This window comes from Pygocentrus nattereri, chromosome 5, assembly GCF_015220715.1.
Source record: "Pygocentrus nattereri isolate fPygNat1 chromosome 5, fPygNat1.pri, whole genome shotgun sequence".
Taxonomy (NCBI): Eukaryota; Metazoa; Chordata; class Actinopteri; order Characiformes; family Serrasalmidae; genus Pygocentrus; species Pygocentrus nattereri.
Genome location: NC_051215.1, coordinates 32,898,420 through 32,918,548, shown reverse-complemented (window position 1 = coordinate 32,918,548; position 20,129 = coordinate 32,898,420). Strand labels below are relative to the sequence as shown.

At 39.4% G+C, this 20,129-nt stretch overlaps 1 protein-coding gene across 1 annotated transcript in view; it reads right to left on the bottom strand.

The window, feature by feature from the left end:
• The window catches only part of atrn (attractin), an 84,051-nt gene that overhangs the window by 49,610 nt on the left and 14,312 nt on the right, over nucleotides 1–20,129 (bottom strand). Inside the window, exons 6-11 of the mRNA XM_017690425.2 lie at nucleotides 17,177–17,345; nucleotides 16,910–17,000; nucleotides 15,446–15,695; nucleotides 14,840–15,023; nucleotides 13,314–13,468; nucleotides 530–614 (exon numbers count right to left, since the gene is read on the bottom strand). Of these exons, the coding sequence (XP_017545914.2) occupies nucleotides 530–614; nucleotides 13,314–13,468; nucleotides 14,840–15,023; nucleotides 15,446–15,695; nucleotides 16,910–17,000; nucleotides 17,177–17,345 (934 nt within the window). The remainder of the gene's footprint in view (nucleotides 1–529; nucleotides 615–13,313; nucleotides 13,469–14,839; nucleotides 15,024–15,445; nucleotides 15,696–16,909; nucleotides 17,001–17,176; nucleotides 17,346–20,129) is intronic.

Below are 20,129 nucleotides of genomic sequence, written 5' to 3'. Positions count from 1 at the left end.
CTGAGCAATACCCTGCACTAAAAAGAGAGAAGGAGCAAATAAACACGTTTTGTGGGGAGCATGCGTTTCTACATGTCCTCCCATCAGTACGTGTGTTTATCTGTGTTTACTATTTGAAGGTTGACAATTAGCTATTTTAGGGTTTTCATTTTGATTTCTGACTTAATTTGCCTAATCTGCGCTGAAGGAGATTACTGCAGGATTTAGCTGTAGACTCATATTTATTGCCTGTTCTTGGCAGATGGCAGCACAGAAAAATTCATGTAGGAGTGTGTAAATGTAATGGGGATCAAATCTGCAACTTGCTGCTTAATAAATGGACGCACTAGTGCTGTACACCTATATACCCATAAGTAACTCTGTCTCTTACGTAGCGTGTACATAATATCATAATACTCTTATTTGAGGAGTGAGCTGTAACTTCAGCATCAGAAGATCTAATATTGTAGCACATTGCAGTGCTTCAGAAGTGTTGCTCGAAACCTACAGATATTGTATAACTGATAATTAAAACATTTATAGGGGTTACCCATTGTTGTAGACAGCAGAATGGCCAAAGCGGTTCACATCACGGGAAAGATTAGGTCTGGGCAGCACAGTCCATTCATCACATGCTGGAACACAAAGAAAAATAAAGAAAGAAACATTCAAATTTCACATTAACAAAAAAGAGAACAACATTTTTAAAACACTCGTACTGAGTCCAGACCATCTGCTAAACGTCGCATGTTCTATCCCACTGCAATAAACTCTGCTGCCTGCATCGACAAATGATTTAAAAACAACTTAATTAGAAATCATCAACAACTGAATTATCAGCCTACTTCTTCGTGTTTTTTCATCCAAAGCTGGGGCTTCTGAACACAAAATCTCACATCAAAGGCAGCAACCATGTTAAGCTGTTACTCCTAAATTTAGTCCTGTCTGTTTAGACACAAACACGCTTTACGCCTGATACACATTTTGGTTTCAACAGTGCTGTCTCACAAGTTTAGAAAAAGGTAGAAGCCCTGCTATAAATCAAATCAGGTGGTATTAGGCAAATGCTATACAGACACTATATGGCCAAAGGTATGCGGACACCATGTTCGCACCAAGCACATTAATATGGAGATGCTCCTCTTTACGGCTCTACAACCCTCCACTCTTCTGGGAAGGCTTTCCATAACATATTCGAGTGTATCTGTTGGGATTTGTGCCATTCAGATCATTTGTAAGGTCAGGAGCTGATGTTGGACGAGAAGGCCTGGCTTAAAATCAACATTCAAATTCATGCTTTTCATGACTCCAGCTGACACCTGAATGGTTCTCATGGTGATCTTTGGCTTGTGTGCCCAGCCATAGAAACCCATTTTATGAAGCTCCTGACTGTTCTTGTGCTCATGTCGCTTCCAAAGGCAGTTTGGAACGCTGTAGTGAGTGATCCAACAGAGGACAGATGACTTTTAGTCACTACACGAGGCAGAAATTTCACAAATTAACTTATGAGAAAGGTAGCACCCCATGCTTAAAGTCACTGAGCTTTTCAGTACAAGTCATTTTATCACCTAATGTTTGGTGGTAAGGGGTTGCAGGGCTACATGCTTGGTTTTATATACCTGTTAGAAGTGTGTGGCTAAAACACCTGAATTAGAGGTCCAGCACAGTATTTTTCCTCTTTATTCAAAATGTTATTAGTATATAATTATCTTCATTCTACTTCTTCAGTCCAACATTTATTGGTGTGACCTTACAGATAAGACACAAATCATAAGCTACAGCAAATCACAGGCTGTGTAATACCTTACACAGCCTATTCTTTAACTGCGAAATCAACTGACCCTACTACACTTCACACTACCTGCATCGCTCTACTTGAGTAACATCATAGCTACTAGGGGATAGCACACACTTACAAATACTCAGTTTTTGGATGCAGAAGGAAGAACGGTCACTACATATAGGAGCTACAAATTTACAGTTAACACCACAAGGCTGGAGCTGGCTTTCTATTCTCCAGCTTCTTGTTCAAATTTTCCTGTTCCACTTTAAATAGTGTAGCAGTTCCATTCTGGCACTGTCCCATTTAAAGTGAAATGGGAACATTCGAATAAAAGCCCTCAGGGGCAGAATGCAACTGCTGCACAATTTAAGAGGGAACAGGAAAATTCAAAGAAAATTGCTGGTGAGCAAGAAACTGACTTCAGATTAATGTTAGCAATACTGCTGTATGATATGTAAAACCTTCTATTAGCTTGCTGCCAAACAGAAATGTGGCCGTAAACATCATCATTGAGAGGTTGCTACAAGACTTGACGAGACTGGATTTCCAGCCTGTGCTGTACTGCCTGAATGGGCGGTTACATCTGACATGGCGGCCGTCAATCAATGTGCTGGGGTCCACGCTCACACAGCAGAAAGGTAAAAGGAGACAGAGAAAAAAAAAAAAAAAAACAACATACAAAACACTCCTTTAATTGTCATTTTTGGGGGAGAAATTAGAAGATAAAAGAAATATATAAAATCATTTACAATAATATTTATTTTTCACAGATTTTTAAAAACTGTGGAGGACCTTTAAGCTTGCCACTGCTACAGTGGAAGACAATGTACAGGACCCAGTGCCTGCTGTAATCACACTTTGGATCTAACCATCCGTTGGCAAAACTGTTTATAACATAGTACTTCTACCGCAGCTGCTGTTTCTCAGATAACTGTAGAATTGCATTTTTGTTCTGAACCATGATTCCACAGGAGGTGGTCTGGGTGGATTATAAGCAGCTTCCCAAAGCAGCTACGTCGGCATATTTTCTGCTCTAAATAACACCAATAATACCAGTTTCTTATTCAGCACTGTAAAATCATGTGCTGTATTATCTTATTAACATTTAAAGATTAGACAATTAAAAAAATAACAGAAACCATTACAAAGTTCATCTTCTGCCTTTCTTAATCTACTGTTTTTATTAACCTCATAAACAGCAGTAATTAAATCATTTGTTATAAAACCAAAGCCTGACCTGTGACAGCAGACATTTAATTTCAACCCTTTATGTCTCAGGTCGCAGAGAAAACTCTCTTAGCAATTATGTTCCTAACTGAACCAAAATTACAGAAACGGAATATTTCACTTGGGATTTGAAGCTCATCACAGCACAGAAACAACACTGATTAAAGCAGTTAATTTGCTTTACTTTTTACTGTTCTTTAATTATATATCTGCTATTCAATATAGGTGCAACATATGACACCATTATATAATGAGGTGTTTTAAATATGACTCTGAAATCTCATGGGGGGGGTAAAAAAAATGAAGGATTTTGAAGTAAGAGCAAAATAATCAATGAATACTTTGTACTTCTGTCTTCTTCTAACATTACGATTAAGTCACATACCGGTAAAACGGTATACAATCTTCTTGTAATGTTAATTTCTTTAATAATCAAGTTAAATTATTTTTTTATTTGACTCACAACCTCTGTGTGACAACAGCGGCATGGAACATTCTTTTTTCATTTCAGTGCTTGTGCTGACAAGTCGGAGCTTTACACAGACACAGCACGAAGAATCTACAGAATAGACACAGACCCACGCAGCCACTCAGCAATACAGTGAAATAAGGCTTAAGAATCAATAAAATGAAACAGAAGACTTAACAAAACTTTTAAAGTCTCTCATTCATTAAAGTTATCACACAAAATACTAGTTAAACAACAGGGCTTGAAACTATTAACCAATCATGCCAGAATGCTGTTGAGAGGAAACATGCATCGTGCCCTTTTAGAAGTTTAGAAGTTTTTACCAAACACAGTGATTTGACTATTATTCGTTTAGTAAAAGGTGTATCTAAATATCTATTACTGCTCTGCTCAGAAGTACTACTGCTGTTTGTGTGATCGACCCGCATGTGCGAGCTGTAGCCGTAGACCGCATATAAACTGAAATGTGCAAATTTTACTTAAAATCCACCAAATACTAAGAGTGATCCAAAATCAGTTGCAGTGTTCAAACGTAAACATCTAAAACTATTGAACTAGTCTCTTATAATAATCAAATACATCTTTTAAAAACTCACAGCACTTGTCAATACTTTTCATGTCCTTGTATAATGAATCTTTTTATTTGTTTTTTTAACCTGCTGTGAGGGTCACCTTATGGAGTTCTTTTTTTTTTTTGTAGTATTACATTTGTCCTCCTTTAGGTTTCAAAAGGTCAGTGTCATCACTGAATGAGCTGTTCTCTTCTGTCGCTACTCTTACCATACATGTTTATGTGCCCTTGGGCTGCCATCTATTCAACTTCTTCTTCTTTCGGCTGCTCCCTTTAGGGGTCGCCACAGCGGATCATCTGCCTCCATCTTGCCCTATCCTCTGCCTCGACTCCTTTTACACCAACCATCTCCATGTCCACCTTCACTACATCCATAAACCTTCTCTGAGGTCTACCTCTTCTCCTTCTGCCCGGCAGCTCCATCTCTAACATTCTTTGACCAATATATCCACTATTCCTCCTCAACACATGTCCAAACCATCTCAACCTGACCTCTCTGGCTTTATCTCCAAACTCCGCCACCTCCAGCTCAGCCTCCTGTCTTTTAGACAGAGCCACAGTCTCCAAACCATACATCATAGCAGGACGCACTACTGTCTTGTAAACTTTCCCTTTCACTCTTGCTGCTATCCTTCTGTCACACATCAGCCCTGACACCCGTCTCCACCCACTCCATCCAGCCTGCACCCTCTTCTTCACCTCTTTTCTACACGGTCCATTGCTCTGGATGGTTGACCCAAGATATTTGAAGTCATCCACCTTTACGACCTCTACTCCTTGCATCTTCACCTTTCCACCTGCCTCCCTCTCATTCACACACATGTATTCCATCTTGTCTGTACTGACCTTCATTCCTCTCCTCTCCAGTGCAAATCTCCACCTCTCCAGATTCTCTTCCACCTGCTCTCTACTCTCACCACAGATTACAATGTCATCTGCAAACATCAAGGTCCATGGAGCCTCCTGCCTGTCCTCATCTGTCAACCTGTCCATCACCATTGCAAAGAAGAAGGGGCTCAAAGCTGATCCCTGATGTAACCCTACCTTCACCTTGAAACCATTTGTCACTCCAACTGCACACCTCACCACTGTCTCACTATCCTCATACATGTCCTGCACCACCCTAACATACTTTTCAGCTACACCTGACTTCCTCATACACACACACACACACAGTTCCTCTCTTGGCACCCTATCATATGCCTTCTCTAGATCCACAAAGACACAATGTAGCTCCTTCTGACCTTCTCTGTACTTCTCTACCAACACTCTCAATGCAAAAATTGCATCTGTGGTACTCTTTCTGGGCATGAAACCAAACTGCTGCTCACTGATCTGAACCTCTCGCCTTAACCTTGCTTCAACAACTCTTTCCCATACCTTCATGGTGTGGCTCATCAACTTTATACCTCCTTAGTTACTGCAGCTCTGCACATCACCCTTGTTCTTAAAAATGGGGACCAGTACACTAATTCTCCACTCATCAGGCATCCTCTCACTCTCCAGGATTTTGTTAAACAACCTGGTTAAAAAGTCCACTGCCTTCTCTCCTAAACATCTCCATACCTCCACAGGTATGTCATCTGGACCAACTGCCTTTCCATTCTTCATCATTTTTAAAGCTGCCCTCACTTCCACCTTACTAATTCTCTGCACTTCCTGATCCACCATCTCTCCCCCGTTGTCCTCCTCTCACTCTCGTATTCCTCATTCATTAGTTCTTCAAAGTACTCCTTCCATCTACTCAACACTCTCTGTTCACTCACTAGTTCATTTCCCTCTCTATCCTTAATAGCCTAACCTGCTGTACATCCTTTCCAGCTCCATCTCTCTGGGCTGCCATCTATTCAACACTAGCATCAATATACATTTATTAGTGCATTTGTTTTCATCTTCAAACCTTTTTCTGTGACCACAGCACATTTAGAAATGAACAAAAATGCACCTGTGGCTATATAAAAATCCACACCGCACTTTTAAACCACCTAGATTACCAAGTAAGAAGCTATGCACGAAACAAGCATGGAAACTGGAAAGCAGCACTGTATTTCTGGTTGCCGTAGTGACCCTGCTGCTTAAAATCCCTCATTTTAAATGCCCCTTCACTACAAACTACTGTCTCTACTTTCTAACTTTGTGCCCCCCCCCACCCCATTTACTGTTTCTGAGGGGTGGAGACATGCCTGATGCCTAAATCTAAATGACAGCAACTACGAAAAACTGCACCTCTTTGAGCTCGTACACGCTGCCGCAAATTATCTGTAAACTTGGCATTAGCTTTCATTGTTATGCTAATTACACATGCAGTACGGGTCAAAAAAGTCAAAGCAGACCAACTGAAAACCATAGTGGGCTGTCTAAATGACAAAGGGCTGGATTAAATTATTTCCTCCTTCTTAAATCAGAGCATGCTCTTTTGGGATTTTGACAGCTTGAGAAATAATCTGCATGCATACTCATTACATCTTGATGCTTCTTAATTATACCATGTGAAGCCTCAGTTCCCAAAAATCTAAAACTTTCTTGAGCAAGTCTGAACCTTAACTGTGAAGCACTTCCATTTCTTCCATCAAGTGTAAATGTTTGCAGGCATAAATAGGCCAATCTAGCATATTCTTTCAAAGTGTCACAGTGTGATCGTCATGTGGCAGACTTGTGGAAGCAGCTTGATTGCAGTTTTTTGTATCATTTTGATACATCAAGTGTAGCTGTCAAAATCATCCATGTCACTAATGATTTTCTCAAACACATTTTTTTGTTCAGGCTGCATAACGATGGTAAATGAATGAACATATTCTTCCCACATAATAGACAGAAACGACCTTGTGCCTTTGTAATGTCAGCGCATTCTAGCAGTTCTATTAGTCGGATGTCCCAGCAGGTTCTTAAACAAATTGCAGTTAATCCAGAATGCAGCAGAATGAACTACAAAACGTGTCCTTATATGTAATAAACTGTCTAGAGGTTAAATCCCATACAAAGCATTGCTGCTCATTTACAAAGCTCTAAATGGTCAAAGCCTTCAACCTCTGACTGATTCTCAGGCCTACTGCAGCTTTTTTACACACATTCCTGATGCACGATACAAGCTCATTCTAAGAGCCCAAAACAAGACTGGCTGCAGACAACTGAGCTTTTTTATTACAAAGCCAATCAGACATATATGTAATATTTAACATTTAAGCAACAAAATACAGTTTTCTGACAGCATCAATGTGTTTCTATGTCTAGCAGCTTGTTTCCAACAAACTGCCTTTTAGTAATAAAAATGCTTCACTCAATCGTTTCATTTCCTGCAAAAAATTCATGTTATGGTTTTTGAATAAAAAAATAAAAATAAAAAAAAAGTTATGTTTTCAACTAGAATTTCACATTTTTGCCAACTTGTGTACCTTTGGTTTCACTGACCTCCCCATAAAACACTGATGTGGACATTCTGATGATTTTCATTTTTTATTCAATTTAAACTGCTGAGCATCCCTTTTCAAAACTTCTCCTCAAAACAGCTACAAAGATTTGTGTGTGTGTTAAAATGCATGCTGGAAAAGGGAATTCTGTAATGACACTAAATTAATGCAAAAATGTAAAACAGTGTATTTTTCGCAAAAAACTGCCCTAATGTACATTTTAGTAACATTGGGTAGAAACAATTTTACAGCCAAAGTAAAAGGAAAAAATGTCTTGCTGAAATTCATAACATATTACTAACTGTTTCCACTCCCATAGCTTACATCCAAAACAAGCATCTAAAGTGTTTCTCACAAAAAATCTATAGATGGAAACATCTGGTGTTAAATCACTGTGTGTTCTCATCCTGCATTACATTCTCACTCTTCACACTTATGTCACTGCTAGGCATGTAATGATGCACATTTTCAAATTAGGTATGATTTTTGATTCTGAGGCCATTCGTTAAGGATGTCTTGATTCTATATGGCTCTGTTTACAGTACACAAAAAAAAAAAAAAAATAAATAAATAATCAGAGCTGCTTCAGTAGCAGTTGTCCTGTTTTAAATCAACCTCACTATAATGTAATGACAACAGCAACTGCTAACAGACAGACGACACACACACACAAACACCCACAACATCTAAGCTGCTTCTCCTTCTGGGTCGCGGGGGGTGCTGGAGCCTATCCCAGCGGTCATTGGGCAGAAGGCAGGATACACCCTGGACAGGTCGCCAGACCATCGCAGGTAGAGACATTCACTCGCGCACACACACACATACACACACACACACACACACACACACACACACACACACACACACACACACACACACACACACCCCTAGGGGCAATTTAGCATGTCCAATTGGCCTGACTGTATGTCTTTTGACTGTGGTGAGAAACCAGAGTACCCAGAGGAAACCCACGCAGACACAGGGAGAACATGCAAACTCCACACAGAAAGGACCCTGGTCACCTGGAGGCCTGATTGGAAGCTGAAGAAAAAGGATACATTTTTAAAGTACTTCTCGCAAAGCAATTCAGATTCTGTTTAGTTGAGAGGCCCACTGTAACTGGCCTAAAGCTGTTCTATTTACTTTACTACTCTAATGCCACTAACTGGAAGTCAGTTTTTGTTTGTTCATATACTGTTTTGTCCCCCTTTTTGTCATCACTTGTCAAACTGCAGACTGTCTGTTCACTTGAATGTCTTTTGGATGGTGGATCATTGCAAATACACAAGTGACACTGCTGGGTTTAAAAAAAACTAACACTAGAGTTGTTGACAAAGTCACAGCAGTGTGCCCATCACCTGCTATCATACCCTGTTCAAAGGCACTCTTTTCTCACCCATAGTCGCTCACATATACAGTACACATCTCTGTTGCCTCAAGCCTTAAAAACTCTTCTTTATGTTGAGTTTCCTGCTTTATTTACGCTAAGCAGATTTAAAGGAATATCTAATTTCCCCCTTAAACAAGTCGGTCAGCTAAGAAATGCCTGGTGTCTAGTTTGCTTCTTGAACAGTGAAGGTAAAAATCTCAAAAACCATCTTTCACAGTGTTCCTGACTAGTTTCAGTTTCAAAATATCACATGCAGCTGCATGTTTCTCTGTTAAACCATCTTCAGACTTCGAAACTATAATTATTGCTCATGAAACTGTGATGTTTAAGACAAACAACTGATCAAGTGAAAAATAAGAGGCTTATTTTTCAAAGAAGAAAAGAAACACAACTGTGTGAATATACAGAAATTAAAGCATTTATACAGCAAAAAAAAAGCAACGTTGTCACCACTGCCACTACAAGCTTATTAGAGTATTAATGGCGTTAAATTCTAGACCTATGTAGTTTTCTCCACTGACAAGTGACATTTCACATGATTGACACCACAAATGGCACAAAGAAAAAAAAAAGAAAAAGATCCAAAAGGTCAGGCAGTGTCCACCTCCATCAGAAACCTGCTCCTTATTGGTCAGAAGCTTGCCCTGATTTGTTCAAGAGCCATTCATGATCCAAAATCCCAAACTAAACCTGACCTGGAGCAGGTAAGGAATGCAGCATAAGTTGCCATGGTGATGCAGCCTGGTAAAAAGTGATCCACCGTTCTGAGACAAAAACATCCAAGGCTAACTAAGCTTAAAGTAGGACATCCTGCTACTTGAAACACAGGCCCCAGGTCACACTGTTGCTAAGGCACAGAATGGACACTACCCACATCAGACATCCATGTATTTTTAATATGTTACAAGCCGAATTATAATCGTAATATGTAGCAAAGACCACTCTGCATTATCTCTGGCCAAAATGATTTACATTTGTTGTAGCATGTGAAACCTGGATCATCCGAGTCTGATCAGGATGTTCACAGTACACACAAAAAAAACGGTTATTTGAATACTGCAGTCTTTAGCGATAATGACTGACATATTCATCGTGCATCACTGACAGTTTCCTGCACCTGACTTCACCTGGACTGCATTAAAGAAATAGCAGGCAACCCTAAGGTTTTATACACTCACTGTACACTTAGTGGTGACCAGAGTAAGTGTTTCTTAGTTTATTTCTCTTTGCCTACATAAACAATGCAGGTGATTTTGTGTCTTGGATTCTTTAAAGACTTCTTTCAGATGCTGTTTTTGGGCCATCACAATACTCTGCAAACAGCAGTGCAAGTAAAACTGAAATGAACAGTTAATGTTCCACTTTATATACACTACCCTCAAAAAAGATTGCAACAGCAACCAGTTTTATGTTGTATACTTTAATGCATGTGATCCAGCTAATCAAGGTCCTCTGAAGGTGCTAATTTGTGGTTGGAACTAGATTACATAGGATGGAAGATCTCCAGGACCACCATAGGTGATCACTGCTGTAGAATATCATAAGTTAGTGTGCACTGCCCTCTGCTGGATGCTCTGCTAACTGCAGCTTTAAAAGTGTGCTGTTCCTTTAAAGGCCAACATAAGTGACTGAAGGACTAATTTAGATCAACTCGTAACTCATTAAGGCACAGCAATTAGCAGAAGAACACAGGCAGAGCTCTGCTTAATTACCATTTACTGAAAGTCCTGCCCGCCAAATCGAACAGAGAGAAGAGCTAGTGGAATTAAGGAGTCAAACAGAAAAACAGGAGATGATGGAACAAAACAGAAGGCTACAGGAGAATTGAGAAACCTGGGCTTGACATACAGCAGATTCTACCTAAAGATATACTGTCTGGGTATGACTAGAGTCTTTCCCATAATAAGGCATGATGAAGCACATACAGTAAGTAAGATGGCCAATACATTCAATTGTTCATAGCAAAATATCATGTATCATAATGTAGGCAATGTTAAAAATGTGTACACACACGGCTAGATACTGTATGTCTACATAATCAATACAAACATTAAGCATAAAAACGCCAAACTTTTACTTCCATACAACATACAGAGCTACTAGTAGCTGAAGTAGTACTAGTAGAGAAGCTGCCATGACTTTGACCATGAATTTGTTGTTCCGTAATTACGGAATCCATCTCCCTCTCTCTGTCCCTACATGAAAATCAAAACAAAAGCAGTCAGGCAATCATTTTTCAGATCCCCTGTGGACTCCTGTTACTTCAATCTGTCAGTCATAAAGTAATGACTAAATTGCATGTCATGTTGCTTTAAAATCTCCTGCTGTGTATATGACAATCATCCCAGAGGGTGTGTGTGCGGGAGTGTATGGGTGTTTAAACTAAATACGTGCTCGCATCTCTGTGTGAGTGTAACACATTTAGCGTGGGTAGTACAGAAAATGTTACGTTCAATGTCTGATTTTCTTTCCAGCCTGAAACATTCACAGGTGGTGAAATACACTGCTCAATTTATCCGGCCCACCAGCGTGATCTTAAACTCTTGCTGTTCAGTGGAGAGGATAGCAACTCATTAGCTGGTCTTGTATCAAGCATGGCAATACAGCTAATGTACATATCTTGGTAAAATGTGAAACTTAAGATATTAAAGTGGCAACAAATCAAATACTTCACTCTGGACACTGACTAAGAAGACAAATTACACCAATGAGTAGATAAATGAAAGCAGCTACAAGTAATTACACCACTGGCTAGGTAAATTAGAGCAGGTACAGGGACCAAAGGGGGCCTCATTCTCCTCAACGTTCAGCATGGTCTGATGAATTTTTATAGGCAGAAAACAAAACAAAAAAGCTATACTACTTTTTTGTAGTATAGTACTACTTTTAGTACTACTACTACTACTACTACTACTACTACTACTACTACTGCAGCAGCATCTTCCACTTAGTGTATAAAAACAGTCAAATCAGTAGTTATCTTTGCCATTTCCATTGCCAAAGAGGTCTCTCATCTTTTTATTATTATTAAAAGTAACAAGGAAAGAGTGCAGATTTAAATCCACACACAACTGGATTAGACCATTTTTCCCCCACAGTGAGGGGGGTTTGTATATAAAAGTGAAGACAATTTCAAGTACTTTCGAGCCTTTTAATAAATCTCTAATTAAAAGGTTACCATCATTTGACCCGAGACAAAATGTACTATTTACTCTTATCTGTATCGTCAGCACGTCAAAACATGCAAGTAAATAATTAACATATAAATGTACATATCTCTGTTATCAGAAGAAATCCCCGTATCTCCAAAACGGTAACTTTACAAGAGAAAAAACCTACTTTACTTTAAATGTAAGTCAATGGAACCAGACTTTTTTCCAAGTCATTTTCACCTGTTTCTTTTGGTCCATTTATCATGAAATGTACACATTGTGTAATAGGTGTAACAGGCATTTTCAAATTATGTCAAAAACTGAAAAATGTCAAAAATGGAGATACTAGGTTTACTTCAGACAACAGCGATACACAAAAAACAAACACACACACACACACACACACACACACACACACACACATACACACACACACTTTCTATGCTGCTTATCCTTCTGGGTTGAGGGTGGTGACCCTATCCCAGCAGTCATTGGGTGGTATACAGGAAACACTCTAGACAGGCCACCAGTCTCTCGCAGGGCAGACAGACATTCACACAGTCTCTTATTCACAGACACACCACATGTATTTGGACTGTGGGAGAAACCGGAACTCAGAAGAAACCCACACAGATATGAGGAGAACATGCAAACTTCACACAGAGAGGACCCTGAACACCCAGCTGGGAATCGAACCCAGGTCCTTCTTGCTATGATGCGACAGCACAACCCACTGTGCCACAGTGCCACCACATTTAAGAACATATAGGGTGAAATGTCAGGTGAACAGGATAGAGAAGAGCACAGACAAACTGATGGTACACGGCCTAACTGTGATTGGCAAGTGTTCCTATAAACTGTCAAGAAAAATCTGAAGACAAGGACCAAGCCATCTTTCCCACTTATCAGAACACTGCCAAGTGTGTCCACAAGGACTTCTGGCTGAGGATAGCTGCAGAATAGCTGGAAATCAAACTTATATTCCAGTTATTAAATGCAACCGTCTTTGCATGTGGCACAGAACATGATCTCATCTGAACAGGATCAACAGACATATTGATCATCCTTTTTGCCACCCTATGTTTACAAAGACCTTCTATTAAAGGCTGTTATCATGTAAAGCTTTGAAGCAGAAAATTTGTCTCCAGTTGCTTATTTTACAATTATTCAAATGCATGGGGCCATTTCAAGAAGCTAGATACACAACAAGCAGGCAACATGTTCAACCTTAAATACATCCAAATAACTTTACCCAACTGTAACACGCATTCATATAAAAGAATAACAGCCATGGACGACACAAGAATGAGTGGGGTATTAAAGGCTGTTACTCACCCAGGTTATAGGCCATGAAGTCAGATGAGAAGCACTTGGCGCCGTGACTCATTGATGTGTCATTGTGGGTGTTCCCTCCAAACACCAGTAAACTGCCGCCCACCAACACGGCTGTGTGGAGGTAGCGGAAAGAGCCACTGTCTCTCAGGATTGACCTGCAAAAAAGACAAGAAGTTACATCACTGCAGAACCTGAAGGTGCAGAAAAGGCACAGAAGGAGTTTTTAACATATCTGGCATTCAAGACGTCAGGAGCACTAACAGCTTGACATATGTAACCTTGCCTGTGTTAAGATGTTGCATGTTGATGTATCTGTCCCTAAAGCAGGCTGTGTATTCCTTAACAATTGCTTCCTAAAGGACGGCCATTTTACCCATTTTAGCTGAACAAACATGTATGTATGTATGTAAGTAATTGTATGTGAATTTTTGCATGCAGGAAAAGTAATGTGAACCATCGCTCTGTTGATCTAGCGAAACATCTTTGTGTTTTATTCTCTGTGATTCAATGAGCTTAGCATTAGCTCAGTGAATCCAACAATAACTTTGTTAGCTGCAAAACTAATAGTGTCTTTAACCGCTTCGTTTGAAATATTACTTACATGTCGACAGACTGAATTTCTTTTTTCTATTTTTTTTATTGCTTTTTACAGATCTTACAACATGAATACAAAAAAAGAAGAAAAAAAAAACAACATTAAAAACAAAAGTACTAAAGTAACAATTACAACATACAGCCTTATAATTGTGAATCAATATGCAAATAAAATAATATGAAAGAAAAATAGAGAAATGAAAAGAGTGAAAAATCAGAAACATTAATGTAAAATAAATAAATAAGGGGGGGGGGGGCTTGGGACTATTGCGTGTTCAAGAGGGGGAGTACCAAAGTCCTCCGCAGGAAGCTGTGGGAGGGATCTAAAAAAGGAGATGAAAGGTGACCAGCAACTATAAAAGTTGTCCACTGAACCCCTCAAACTAAACTTAATCTTCTCGAGGCGCAAAAAGAAAACAACATCTTTTAACCAGAGGGAATGAGAGGGAGGAGAGCGAGACTTCCAGCTTATAAGAAGTCTCCACCTTGCCAATAACAGAGCAAAAGCTATAGATTCCAATTCTCGAGAATTCAACCGAGTACTGCCGATGTAAATACTAAAAATAGCTAGTAGAGGGCAGGGGCTCAGATGTTTATTAAAGAGTGTTGAAAGAGTAGAGTATACAAAATCCCAGAATCTCCCCAGTTTGTGACAAGACCAAAACATATGAGAGAGGGTTACCGGGTCCTCGTCGCAGCGGGGACAGGTTGGCTTAAGCTCCTGATAGATTTGTGCTAATTTAGCATTGCATAGATGAGCTCTATGAATAACTTTCAGTTGCATTATATTTAGTCTTGCACAAGAGGATGAAGAGTTAACTCTAGCCAAAGCTTCAGGACAGACTGAATTTCTAACGGCCTCCATGGCCTGTATAATGTATTGCAAGCACAGAACAGATTAGCGCAGTGATGGACTTTTTGCACAAGCTTACCACATGCTCCTGTCCACATCATAGCGATACAGATCCCCAGCCAGGCCGTACTTTGTGGCATTGAAGGCCTTGTAGCCTCCATGGATGTAGACAGAGCGTGTGAGGGGGTCATACACACTGCTGTGACCATAGCCCCCATGAACCAGTGCCCCTCTCGTCTCCAAAACACTCCACCTGTTCTTGACTGGATACAAAGACAGTAAGAAAAAGGAAAGTTATATTACATTGCAGTTTACTTTTAAAAAAAATATGATTAGGAGACCATTCAAGGCATTTCATACAGAAAATCTGTGAAAGCTTTGAAACGTTTAACAATTCAGAAAATGTAAACAGCAGTTTTCACTAATATTTTACAAATACTGACAAAATCTCTTTTCTGTTGGTGTCATGTGTAAAAAAAAAGTTCATTTTAATTGTAAAAAATGACATGACAAATGTATTAATAATTATATAAACTAAAAGGGAAATTTTAATGAACAAACTTTCAAACCCCATGGGTTGCTAATATGTTAAATCTGAATGTTCAACATTCTGCCATAATTTCCTATGGGGACAAATATACAACTTTCTATACGGAAACCTAGCTATTCTTTGTGTGTTACTGACCAATGTTGTACTGCTGCACTTGGCTAATGTATCCATAGAGAGGGCAGTGTCCAAAGAAGACCAGCATGACAGGCTCTGATCCGTCAGGTTTGAGATGGACAGTGTGCGCGGAGTGACCCACCACTGCGTACTGGTCTTTAGCCTGGGGGCTTAACAGCTCCCACGACTGATTCTGTGTGTGGAATACCAACAGCTCTGATGTCACGTTCCCTGTGGAATCAATCTTCCCTCCATACATATAAATCTTGTCCTGAGGAGAGAGCACAAACAGGCACACATGACAATAAACAACATATTCAAACAAGCACACATTTGCACTGATGCAAAGCATCACTCGTTCACAGCATGCCCTGCATTTTTTTTTGTATGTGGTAATCTCCACAACCTAGCTGAAGCACAGCTACTCTGAGTGAATGTTTCCTATGTCTATAAACAATTGTTATTGTACTGCAACCTTAACAAAAGCAAATATACCCTGTGTTTACATTTTCAGAGTAAATGTAAGGTTTTTTTTTTTACACATGAAAATGTAAGGCTTTTTACACATTAAAATTTGTGACTAAAAGCAATGAGAATTTGGAGATCATGTCATTTCCCTCCCTTTCAGTAATGTATGAGTACTGAAAGCTCGTCTCCCCTTGTGGAGAATACATAGCTTGTTAAACACGTGACTGAATGAGTAAGCGAGACGTTAGAAGCCAAGTACATAAAGTGCTTCATCTAAAAACCTGTCCATGCTTGATTTTGCTTGCAAACATTATTGTACCATGAAAGGTGCACATGGATAATGGAAAAAAAATATATACACCGATCAACAATTGCGTAACGCAGATTTTATGTTTTAACAGAACAGAAATTTCAACTCCATGTCTAAACAGCCAAATAAGCCCACTCCACCCATTTATGTTTAAGGGATGCTCAGTGATTGTTAATGTGGGAGCTCTACGATAGGTGGTGCTGGTAAAATAATGTCCACTGCTACATAGACCACAGAAAAGGTCTAATTTTAGCTCCATCAGTCACTTACCATCAGTCACTTACCCTCACAGATTTACTCTCGGTGCCGTTTTATTTCCAAGAACACAAGCTCAGGCTCCTAACTCTTTGAATGGGGAGAGACCAAAACACTTGAAACTGAAGGTCAAATTACTGTTTCAAAAACAGAAATAAGTAATGAAATCTAACAAAAGCCTCAAATAGTCTCTCTCGGAAACATAAAAAACATGTTTGTGTTACTATGACTACTGTGCTTGCACAGATCTCTGCAATGGGGGGGTGAGCTTTCCCCACTCGTGGCATAACCAGCAAGCTGAATGGCTCTTTTTCATGAAGGGCGGGACTTTCTCTACAAACAGACGCCATGTTGAGCGTCATGAGCTTTTTCAGTCATATTTAAACCAGTGACCAGTCTTCACCTTTATAACGTCTCACACAATACAACCCACACAGAAAACATGGACACACCTCATACACAGCCAGAGTGTGACCATAGCGTGCCGTGACATAGTTGACTGAACGGTTCAGAGACATCCAGCTCTGAGAGGACAGGTTGAACCTGAGAGAGAGAGAGAGAGAGAGAGAGAGAGAGAGAGAGAGAGAGAGAGAGAGCGAGCGAGAGAGCGAGAGAGCGAGAGACAGAGAGAGCGAGAGAGAGAGAGAGAGAGAGGAGTCATTCCACAGTTGAGTTTCTTTTTTTCGCCCCTTCTCTCTTCTTCATGTATGTAAACTCACGCTGACACCATCTGGTAGTTTGAGTAGTTGAACACGTGTCCACCGATCACCCACATGACATCTTCAAGCAACACAGCCTTATGGGATGCACGTGCCAGCCCGTGCCCGCTGTACTCCTCATGTGTCCAGAAAGAAACATTAGCAGGTACTGACACTGAACAATCAGGGCCTGAAACACAAGCACACATGCACATAACGAACTTCTTCATCTGCAGCATAAACAAATTATTCAATATTTTTCTTTTTGCTGTAAGTCTAGACTAGATTTTACCACCAAAACCAGTAGCAGTGGTGTGAACAATAATTTACATCATAATGTAATTTAAAGTCATTTAAGGTTCTTAAGTAAACCTATTTCTGTAGGTTAACAGGGGTTTATTGTTCTAGGATGTCTCTTCCCTTTTTTAATAGGAAGCATTTTTAACAATTAAAGTAAAAGTGAATTTATTGTGCAAAACAGTAAAAACAAAGCTGAACAATATATAGATGACCCTACTTCAACATTGCTTTCTAACATCTCTGCAGGCCTGGCAAAAAAGCCGCTAAATGTTGTTTCCCATCTTATTTTCTGAAAGGCTAAAGTTGGCTTCTTAAACCGTACATGTGCCTGAATGTAACTGCTGCACCTTTTAAGCTTGACCAGGAAACTGAAATAAGAAGCCAACTTCAGCTTTATCTAATTTTACACCTCTGACCCTCAGACACAGCTGGAATTTGGAAAATGTTAGTCATTCACTGTTCAGTACTTGTTGGTCCACAGCTTGTTTCGCACACAATACCCCGATACTGTGTCCTTATCTGATGCAGCTGACCCGATCAGGGGGCTCCTTAGACAGTATGAGAGGAAACCATGTCTCCATATTAAGCTAAGATTGTACTTTGCTATTGTTATCTGCACTTACAGAAGCTTTTCAACTGGTATACTTGATGAAACAGTCTACAACGCAATACTAATCCAAATATTCCGAAAATATCGTTGTACAAATTTACAAAAAACAAAGTTGCAGGATTACAGACTTTCTTACCAAACATGTTTGTGCTAAAGTTAATCTGGACTGTGCTAAAGTTAACCAAATGCATAATTCTCCTCATATGACAGCAAATTTATTGCATACCTTTAGTCAACCTTTAATTTAAGAAGTAAATTATCTTTTATTAACAGTTCACAGAGTAAATCTACACTGAAAAGCAACACCAATTCTGAAATTGTTTAAATGAGTTGAAATCAGTACTATCTTAATAATGAGGTAACGAGGTCTTGCTATGCCTCCGTTTTGTACAAAGGGAGAAAAATCCAGCTGAGAACAGCTTATTAAACTCCATATAAAACCCTGTAAGATAATTGACAAAAAATGTCTGCACAACTGAATTAAGCCCAGTCCAATTACTTATGAAAATTACCACAAGCTCAAGGAAATGTTAGATTCATTCAAAAACACACCTCCTACTGCTGCCCTGTAATGTCGAGAGATAAAAGAGTTAACTAAGCCAATCTTGGCAGCAAGGTCACTATTCACTTTACATGCCAACACCATTCTGCTGCAGCACGAAATAAAACTGATTACAGTCAACTACATTTTAAATATTATACAAAACTATATGTCTGACCAGAATGTAGAAACAGTTGCACAAAGAGCAAAAATGCAGTGCTGTTTAGTCATTAAAATGCTGGAGTTTTAAATATTAAATAAACCGTATCTCTGTATGGAATACAAGAACAGAAGCAGAAGGCCCAGTGCAGTGTTGTACGGCCCTGAAAAGACTAATGACTGCAGTGAATGATGTATAAATGAACTATGCTGACACAGTGTGGACAATAAGCACAAACAGCTAGCAAAAGCACTCAGCATGCTGCGCCAGCAGTGCAGGAAAGAGTAAAGGCTCCTTATAATTCAAACACATGCATTAACTTAGTCATATTTCCACTAATCAAAACATGTTTACCATTCATCCTTATGGAAAATCAATAAAGTAGCATTATAAGTAATCTGGTTGCAGCTGTGGTGTTATTCACAACCTTGAGTGTTCTATTGCCTTTATACAACAGTTAAATAAATAAAGTAAGAAATAAATAAACTGGGCCGTAAACAATTAATTTAATATGTTTTAATGGCAGCAATTCCTTCCGCCAAATTATGGTTACTTAACAAGCAGCTTGTTGCTATGTCAAAGTAACGGAGTCCATTCACTCGCTGCTCAGTCTGCTGTAAGCCTTGCCTTCTGAAGTACAGACTGAACCATTAAACTGCCGCAATATCAAGTTTAGCTCAGTGTTGTCATTTTTGCCAGATCAATATTAATGTTGTTTTGTTCCAGCCAGTCTGTAAAGCATCTTAAAGCCCATTTTGTTTGAAGAACTGTATTTAGTTCATCTTTGGCTAATTCAAGGTTGTTTAGATATTCTTCTGTTACAGCTGCCGACTGAAAAGCTACTCAGAGGTGATGACAGTTTGGGAATTAAGTGTAGTCCCATCTTCAGAGTCAGACCAAATCGGCTGTCGGTCAAATGTGATCTTAAAAGTATCCATTTTCTGTTTGTGAGCAAAGTAAGAAGTAAAAACGTTCAAATGGTTTGAGCGTCTCCTATAGCTGTCAAAGTAGTTGCTAAGCAATGGCATCTCAGCAGTGATCTAGTGTTTGTGAAATAAGCATGATGTTATGGTGAAATAAAAGCACGTTTAGAGCGCTTCTCAACCAATCAGCTTGCGTGGCCGAAACTCACACACACACACACACACACACACACACTTTATATTCATACATTTGAAAGTTTAACTATATTCAAATGCTACATCAAACACTTAGTTTGATGCACAATAATGTCCTCAGTACAAACCCTACAGAGAGAGAGAGAGAGAGAGAGAGAGACAAACAAAGACAGAGAGAGAAAATGAACTAGGCAATGATAAAGAAACAGTTTTAGAGAGACAAAGATGGAACAGCAAGGGCAGCT